At 38.7% G+C, this 9752-nt stretch overlaps 1 protein-coding gene across 1 annotated transcript in view; it reads right to left on the bottom strand.

Moving 5' to 3' along the window:
• The window catches only part of LOC104494309 (guanine nucleotide exchange factor VAV3-like), a gene marked incomplete at its 5' end in the record, with an annotated part of 48685 nt that overhangs the window by 12339 nt on the left and 26594 nt on the right, over positions 1-9752 (bottom strand). The window contains 5 exons of the mRNA XM_010137123.1: positions 870-938; positions 1037-1129; positions 5127-5235; positions 8240-8305; positions 9163-9221. Of these exons, the coding sequence (XP_010135425.1) occupies positions 870-938; positions 1037-1129; positions 5127-5235; positions 8240-8305; positions 9163-9221 (396 nt within the window). The remainder of the gene's footprint in view (positions 1-869; positions 939-1036; positions 1130-5126; positions 5236-8239; positions 8306-9162; positions 9222-9752) is intronic.

Genomic DNA, 9752 nt, shown 5'->3' with positions numbered 1-9752 from the left:
AATGCCCGAAACAAAGGTGATCTTTCACAGGCGATGAAGGTTTGATGTGACCTGTGGGCCACGCTCTGGGGACCCTTTCTTTACAGTTGCCCGCAGACCCTTCCTTGGCCTCATAAAAGAGAATTCCTTTCATTTGTCTGTGTTGAGGGAGGCTTTAAACCACGTCTGATGTCTTCCTTTAAAGTCAGATAAGGATATCTGCTGAATACTTACATCAACTAAAAATATATCTAAATCGCCATGCTATTACGATTAGGCTAAAAATAAATGTAATAGAGTAATAATCGCAGAAACCTTTGTGATTTCAGTCAAACAAAGAGGTCTCCTGGATACTCCAACAGAGGATTTCCTTATCTTTTCCAGTGACAGTTTCTGAATCTAAAACTATGGTTTATCTTAACTTTAATATGTTTTCAATGATGACAGAGCCAAGGTAGAGACAAGGATTTGCGTAACAGCTAGAGAAATCCATATGAAAGCACCACTCAGCATACAGTGGTAGGCAACCCAACAGTCACAACTCTGTACCGTCACTACAATACCAGCATATATTAGAAGAAAAGACATCTTCTAGAAATTATTAGCTTCTAAGGCTCAAAGATACTCCAGTTTATAACCATTCACTATCTGACACGATAATAACTATGTCTCTTATCCTATTCCCTCAAGCAGAAAAAAAAAAAGCATGCACATCCATTTTTCATCAACTGATATTTTTTATCGAAGGATAGAGACATATACCCTAGTGACTACATAAATGCACTGGGCATCATATTTCAAGTAATCATTTTGTGCAGTAAAATACAACACAAATATATCATAACCAGCTATGAACCTTGTATCTGTTCATTAAATATGCAATTACTTACAGGAATGTTGATGAAAACAGTATCAAACTCTGATGCTGAGATAAACCTTTTCAATGGCACCATGAAAAACTACAAGAAATAAAAGTATATATAAATGAACTACGTCATTATATTTTCTAAACCATTATAAAATTACATAATTTATAATTCTATAAGTAGCTTCTTACTTTCTCTATTGATTCCAGAGTTTCAGTGTATTTCTCTTCAGTTTGCTTTATTTCAGCAAGACAACAGCTTCTTATGTCATTTTCAGTATATTTCTGCAATTACAATGGAGTCAAGCTTAAAGTCATTAACAGGCACCTAATGGATAACGAATGTATCTATTTGTTTAGAATTAAGCAATTAGGATAACTGCTTCCTGAAATTTTCTGAGTCCTGCAGCCTCCAAAGATGATAGCAATAACCAAGAATATTTTAATGATCAATTCACTGATGACCTTAAGAGTAAAATTCAGCATCAAAGAAATATTACGAAAAGTTAATGTTTAGACATAAACTACTGAACTCTCTGCATATAGTTCGGAAGCTGAAATACAAGGTCACATTTAACTTACATCCAGACTGAGAAATCTTATTTGAAATACTCAGCAGTTAATAACTCCATTAAACTTAATGGGGCTAAATCACGTAAGTAACTTGGTATTGCCATAAATATGAGATTCAGTCTAATCCCTACACTTATTTAGAGCTTTTCCCTTTTAGTTCTCAGGAGGAGCTTTCTCTTCAAACACAACATGAGTATGCTCTTGAATCGGGACGTGCAGCGACCTCTAAGTTCAGCCCTTGTATACGTTCATGCGTCTCTTCAGTGAGACCCTGGATTTTCCAAATAAACCACCAGACTCATGGGAAATAGGAAGTAATTATCAGCACAGGACTCTATAAAAATAATTTACAAGCACCCAGTGAAGATAAGATTTACAGCATTACAGCTTCAATAATTTGCAAATCTGATTTCAAATAAAAGAGTAAATACCTGGAAAAAGGTGTGGAAGCATTCATGTTAAGCAAGACTTAAAACATCTGGAGACATATACAGGTCCATCTTGGAGACCTGACACAGTGACTGGACAGGCTCTTAGGATTAAAAGCAATAATTGATCCATAATGTTTTCTCCAAAAACAATATTAAGTAGTGACTTAAAAAGCAAGAATAGTACTATCACATCCTTTCTGAAGCCTCTTTATCAGCTTGTAACATCCTTCCAAGGCTTCCATCAGCACATCCCTGACTGTATCTTACCGTTTTTCACCCAGCGTAGGGAATCCACATACTGCACGTAATAGACCTGATGACTAGATGTTACTCAAATATACGGGGAGTCAAGACTAGAAATTTAGTACTACAGTTCTTTTTATTCAGAAAAACACTTTTAGAGCAAATAAATTTTCTCCTCAGGAGTAGCAAAAGTCCTAGTCTGAAATCGTAACAATTAGCTGTTTGTATGTCCAAGAGCTAGACTCCTTCCACTCCCTCTCTGCTATCAGCCCACACGACACACCTGCTAAGCAAACAGCAAGCTGCCCTTCAACCTTCCATAAGCCACATACAGCTCCTATGATTTTGCACGACCATCTAAGAAGAGTGAGAAATGTATTCCTACCGCCTGAACTAGGTGCCAAGTTGCAAATCGCACAGGCACATAAAGCTTCGTCACTGTTCACACCTCTGTTGGCTGTTCTGACACATCCCCTTTACCCTTCTGCCTGTCTCCAAGTGAGTTCTGCAAGCAGCAACTGCAACTGGAACATCCACCAGGTGCTGTGTTATCTCAGAAATTCTCTTTAAAACCCAGTTGGTGCAGTTATTAATTTTCCCACAACATTAGAGCGTGACCCATATCACCCATTTTGCAAAAATACAGTCTGTCCTTATCAGTAGAAATGCACTTTGTGAGCTTCATCTGATGATCAGCCTCATCTCAAAATCTATCATTTATTCTCAAATTCTTCGGCAGGGAGAAGTGGGCACTGTCACAGTTAACCATGATTAATCAATCTCAATAAAGTATTAGAATTTTACTAAAAGCTTGAATAATATAATTTTTCACCTCAACCTTTGTGAGCTCAATACTATTCAAATCACTTGCAGTAATTGCACCAACACAGAAATACCCAACAGGAGTTTATATCTATTTGCAAAATGTGGGTGTTCGTTATTCACCAACTCACATATGAGCAATGCAAACAGAATCCTGGGATTCCGCTTAAAACCATTCACTTCAGTTTTGTGCTCTCCTAACCCAAAGAGATCATCCTCAGAGGCACTTTTGGCAGAAATTATCAGTTTTCTATCTGTACCAGAAACTTCAAGAACGTAAGTGCAATAAATAAAATGAGAGAAGAAATAGGAAATAACGTGTCAATACCAGTACAACGGAGCAAAATTGCCTTTGAGGGTTGGCTGCTGCCAGAGAAAAATTTAACAGAATGATTTACTTCACAAGATAATGACAATAAATCAAGGATGAAGGAGATGAAAAGCATTTTGGCTGCGATTCTTCTAAAAATCTACTGGAAGATTGTCCTCTACTAGTGTTTTCACATGCAAGGAATTCTCATGTAGGATTCAACTCAAAGAACTGTGCACAATTGTCATGTTAGCATGTAGTGCATTTATAAACCTGAGAGGAAATCACAAACGGGAATTAATTACCACATTCAAGAACGCTGTCACAACAAACCAATTGTCACATCTCCATCCATCACACGTCGTGGAAAAAATATTTTGCTGTACCACGTTTTCAATTTCCATTTACTTTCTATAAGAAACATCGTCTGTTCAATCAGAAGTATCTAGGCTAAGATGTAATTCAAATTGGAATGAGAGTTTTGATTGCTATTATTAATCACTCGTTAGAAACAGGGAGGAGAGTTACATCTGCAACAGGAAAAGAAGAATCAGAAAGTTTACACGCTACGAACTGCCAGAGATTACCAGCTGTTACAGCTGAAGAAAAAAGGGCACCCTCTCATTACGTGAAACCAAAAACTTCACCTATCTTGGGTTTCAGTTTAAAATAAAAACTCAAAACAATATCACAGTAAAGATTTTCTATGATTCAAACACTTTTCTAAAGCATCCTGTCTGCAAGTGACTGCAACTTCGTTAGATATAAAACTGTGGTTTTTCAACTCAATTTTTTATTTGCCTTTCATTGAATAACCTAATCTTTAAGAGATTAAAAAAACTAAGCAAAAATCTGAAAAACTAACATAACTTTTGGCTTATCTCCTCCTTGATTTACATGCAATACCTGCAGGATTTTGTAAAAACAATCTTGAAAACAGTATTGTTACACTCAAAATAATAGATGACAATAAGGCAGTAATCTTCCCAAAGACAAGAGAGTGGTAAGTTTGGGGAATCACCATGAAAGCAGAGAACACAAATTACTTTCACTATCTCCTATATTTGTATTGATAACAAAAAACAAAAAATAAAAAAACCCCGCAATATTAAAATCTTGAGATCTGTTTCACTAAAAAGCAATACAGAAAAGTAAAGGCAAGTTTCCAGCTTAAGCCAACAGGAAGCATAACATATCTTCATGACAACACAGAGTAAGGAAAAAACTGTCCTCAAAAACTGTCCCCGTATCCTGTCATGGTCACAGCCTACCGATTTCCCGATCAGAAAGCACACCTCTGAGGAAGGGCAGCTGAGCACAGGAGGGTCCCTCCCATTTTGCAAGTAAATTTTATTGCCTAAGTTTTGATTTTTTCAAGACGGTTTCTAAAACCAAACACGCTTCATTTATGTGATAAGGTAAATAAGATACTTATTCCATTTTCAGTAAAACCAACCTAACGATAAACAAAACTACATAAGCAGGAACTTCATGGTATGAAACAATTATCAGTTCTCTTTGTTAGATTAGGTGTCCAAATGATGGCTGAAACAACAGTGTTTCACAACATTATAACTCAATTCGAGAAGTAGGACACTTTGAAGGAAGCAGTTAACATAATTGCTCTTAAAATAGCTGGTAAATCTTACTCTTCATAACCGGCAAATTTAACAATAGGAGTAATTACCATATTTCACTGAAAAATTACATTTCTTTCAAAAATTACCATAGTTTATGTTCAACAATTTGCCAAAAAAGCCTGCAAAGTCTTGACAGCTCCGGATGCACCTGAACATGAGTGAAGTTCCAGTGAAACTAGCTATAATGAGATAATTTCACAGATGTTATCTTTCAAATATATAACTGCTATTGTTTGTGAATTGCTAGAAAGTGGAAGACGTACAGGTTGCTGTGCTGCTTCATCTTTCATTAGGTCTTCATAAACCTCCCCACCTTCGTCTTCTCCATAGACACAATCATACAGCTCCTCATCTTCATCAACACCAGTTTCGCTGAAAGGAAAAGACAAAGCAAGCTGTGGAGCACAGGCAAAAGACCACGAACCTGCAACGGACCGCTCCTCACAGGAAAAACTTTTTACAGTAAACAGATTAATTAATAGAACTGTCTAATAAAAAGAACACATTAAGGGAAGTCCATTAATTTTCTCTCCTTAACACATTTAGAACACATTCGTACAGACACACAGCACTGAAGATGAATTCAGAATGACACGGGGACTAAACCAGGCACCCCAAGCAGCTTGCTAGGACGGCTGTATCACAAGGTACTGCCCAGCTGCTCTTTGTCCCCTCACCCACCACAGCCTCTGAAAAGGAGCTGCCTTTCTATGCTGTCTGGCATCCCACTGCACTCGGATGCGAGACACTGGTACAGGTCTCCGTCCTTCCTAAAGAAAGGATTATCTGGGGTAAAACACACTAAACACTACAGAGCCAGCAGCTGAGAGTCTCCACACCGTAAGCCGGTATCCTGATTACCTCACAGCAACCTTCAGCTACCCAAAATATTAAAAAAGCAACCTTTCAACGAAATAAGAGTATACACAAGAAGTGCCCCAGACTACAGAAATACCTGAGCATACAGTCAGTGACCAACTGTACCCTCAGCTAAGGCGGCTTCATTAGAGTCAGTCCTGCTGGAGATTTGCCTGCTTTGCACTGGGACACATCAAGCCCATAACACCTCTTTCGGCCACATTTCTTAGGGTATGTCTACAAAAAAACTCCAAAAGATATACAGTCCAGTCATAGAAATACAGAAACTTGATCAGATGCGTTGATAGTTTGGAGATTTTTACTGTTGGAAGACAAGACTGAAATCCTTCAGAGTATAAAACAAATTGAGGACTGGTCCGTTAGATCCAGAAAGAACCACCATTTCTGTAAGTGGATTGTTGGTACTCAAGAACAGGACATCAGAAGCTCTACTGGCAGAGACTAATGATTTCAAAGAAATCAAAACAAATGAGATTTGCTACCAATACAGCTGTCACACAGACTACCTGGAAGTGCCAAAGTCACCAGGTCTACAGTCAGGACTACGTACAGAAACCAAATTAATTTTTCATTGCTCATTAAATATTTGGTTTGAGATTTTGTTTTGTTTTTTTTAATTAGGAACAGACAGACAAAGCAAGTATTAGAAGTTTCAATAGATGGAACGATTAAAAAAAAATATTTGGGAGATTCAACAGAAGACAGAAATTGCTCACATCCCTTCCCTTTCCAACAGGCATCATACCCCGGGTGAGCTAGAAAGCGCAGGTGCTCCAGGTTAGTCTAACATCTCATCTTGCACTTTAAACACTAGCAGCTGTGTCAGATGCAGCACCTACACACTCACTTTTACCACCTGTGCTCCAGGGAACAAAAGCTGGCAAAAAGGCAGAGTAAGGAAGAAACATTCACCTACTACAGCTCTTTCTGACAGAAAGCCTCACATTCATTCCATATTTTTAAACACCACTTAAACCCAGGAACAACTGAATTAATTTTAGTCAAATATGCATACTATTAAGGAGAAACTAAAAATGGGGACCATTGGCATCATTCACTGACACATTTCACAGAATGGCAGGGGTTGAAGGGGACCTCTGGGGATCACCTAGTCCAATCCCCCCTGCTAAAGCAGGTTCCCCTGCAGCTGGCTGCACAGGATGCCATCCAGGCAGGTTTGGAATATCTCTGGAGAAGGAGATTCCACAATCTCTCTGAGCAGCCTGTTCCAGTGCTCTGTCACCCTCAAAGTAGAGAGGTTTTTCCTCATGTTTAGATGGAACTTTCTGTGGTATAGTTTGTGCCCATTGCCCCTTGTTTCTTCTGAAAAGAGGACTTCTTGAATTGTTTCCTCCACAACTCAGACTGCATGTAACTATCAAATTTCAGTAAGTAATACTTGTAATTTGATGCAAAAGGAGAACTACAAATCTCAATTTCTTTGGTATAATTTGTTAACTTTTTTTTTTAATGACTTTCTCTCAGGATGGAATCGGTACACCTATTTCACAACTGATGGAAAAACTACTTTCAAAGAGTGCTAATGCCACCACATCTAAGAAATGAGGACATCACTTCTAGCCCACTTGAGTCTCAGAGTCTGAGCCTACAACTCCTACCTTCTGTACGTTCAGCTACATGGAGCAAAAAGCAGCTATTTATGAGACAGCCAGTCAGCTGCAGAAGACAAGGATGAGCTTTGCAGGGAAGGTAATAAATTCGGCAATGCCAGCCATGCTGGGTGAGGCTTACCCTCATTATAGACAGTAAAAAAACAAATCCACGGTGCGAACAGCAGCTGCTTCACCACATTGCAGCAGACATACAACGTGTCCAGAGCCAAGACAGAGCCAGATGAGCACTAGTGAAGTGAGCTTTGGGATAGTGAGCTCTGATCCGAGCTCTTGTCAACACAAGTCCTAATGGATCTTGATAGATTCTAGCTATGGGATACAAAAGTCTTTCTTCCTGACAACTTTTACTGCCCAGATATATTTATCTCTCCGGTCTGCAAAATAAAGCTGCAGTCTACCTTTCAGTATGATACAGTATGTTCTTGCGCATCTTACTTGTACCTCAAGGCCCATGTCAAAACTGGCAATAATTAATAGTCCTGCAAACACTTGCCCAGAGAGGTAAATGCACTCCTAAGAAGAATTTCATTGACTTTAGAGAAACGAGCCACTTGAACTATGATCCAGACATGCATTTTCTTTGCAAGTTCAAGATAAATTTCTTGGGTCCCTTACATCTGATACTGTAATCTTACAAAAGCGTTCTCACAGTACAGACAGATAACTGAAAACCATTTTCATGGTTTACTCTCCTACCAGCACCCTCTATGAAATATGCTTCCTTGCATACATCAATGTATTACAACCATTCAGGTAAGCTTTCACGATTAATTCTTTAAAACCACGTGTTCTATAACTTGATATAAATAATAGCATGTAATCAAAACTCAAAATCTTTGATTTAACTAAAGATTGCAACATACTCTATTAAATCAGGTAGACCTTTGTAGACATCTTCATCATCAACGCTTTCTTCTGTAGGGAAGGGCCTATAGAAAGAAAAACAGCACCGATTATAGACAGCACTAGTCTCATCACATAAGTGGGGTTTTGTTTGGTTTCTAAAATTTTCCACAGATTACTGTGTGTTGATGTGTTTGTATGTTCCCTCCTTCTCTGATGAACAGTATACATGTATTTAGGCTTGTATACATTAATTGATACTTTATATAATAAAAACTCCTACTTGATAGGGTTGTTAGAAATCACCACTAATACACACCATTATCAGTTTTTCACCTGATAATATTAACTCCTCCTTTTAGCACAGGACATGGATTACACAACTGGCTAAGGAGGTTTGTCCATGTTTTAAAATATTATCCGTTCATATACGATAAGGCTGCTGAATCGAACCATTCAAAAAGATGGAGAACACCAAAACATGAAGTCTTTCACCTTCTCTCACAGGCCACAATTACAGTTCATGAGGTTAGGTCTGCTTGGGGGTTTTGGTTTCTTTTTGAAATTGAGAATCTCACAAATTTTGCAGTTTTGCCAATTTTTAGAAGGGAGAAAGAAAACTCATTTGTCTTTACATAGATCAGCACTGCATCAGCCTGACTTATAATCTGTGTGCCACAATTATCACACAAGCTCTGTGCAGCTAACCGTTGACCTCATGTTTCAACACGAGAACTGTAGTTCAGTAAGTGTACCAGAGGTAGAAGATACCCTCCAGAGCCCCTCAGCGGTCCAGAGCCTGGGTTAGCTGCCCACTAGGCAATTGGATCTACAACCAGAGAAGTTCTTACAGGGGACACTACCTCTACTGCATCTAACAACTTTTTCAAGGAGCATCACGCCAGAAGCATTACTCCCACCACTCACTAGGGCAGTAACATACCTTATTCCTGTGCCTAATGCAATAGGAGTGTGAGAAAGTTTTGAAAGTGTTTCTATCACCTGCAGAAGAAGGAAACAGAAACCATGATTAGTTATGTGCAACAGAAGCAATAAAACATTTTGTTCTCTATTGTTTAACTATCAGCAACACCACTTCACATCAAATGAGATAAACAGACACAGAATCTGGCTGTGCCAAACACTGAGTGCCCTGAACTTCCACGGATTTCCCATGAGCTGATCTTCAGTGGTTTTGTGCTGTGGGATGTGATGGGACCACAAAAGAAGAGAGAGATCTCTTATTTACAGGTTTTAGCACAAGTAAAAGCCAATTAAAATGGGTTTAAAACCAAACCATTTCTGTCATAAATTAGACATTCAATTTGCAATTGCAAAGCAGCTGTAATCAAATTTTATCCTACTACTTAAAAAAAAAAATCTTCAGAACAGTCTAAGTCTAATTGTCGCTCCAGAGAAGTATTAATTCGAGCTTTTCCAAACACCGGCCACAAGAGGGAGGCAAATGCCACCTCAGAAAGCCCCTTCCTGCGGCTGGCGAAGGCAGCGCCGTCCCTCACCGGCCAGTCCCAG

The sequence above is a fragment of the Buceros rhinoceros genome, unplaced genomic scaffold (genome assembly GCF_000710305.1).
Source record: "Buceros rhinoceros silvestris isolate BGI_N320 unplaced genomic scaffold, ASM71030v1 scaffold8845, whole genome shotgun sequence".
Classification (NCBI taxonomy): Eukaryota; Metazoa; Chordata; class Aves; order Bucerotiformes; family Bucerotidae; genus Buceros; species Buceros rhinoceros.
Note: the sequence above shows the minus strand (reverse complement) of the source record. Positions and strands in the feature narration are given on the sequence as shown.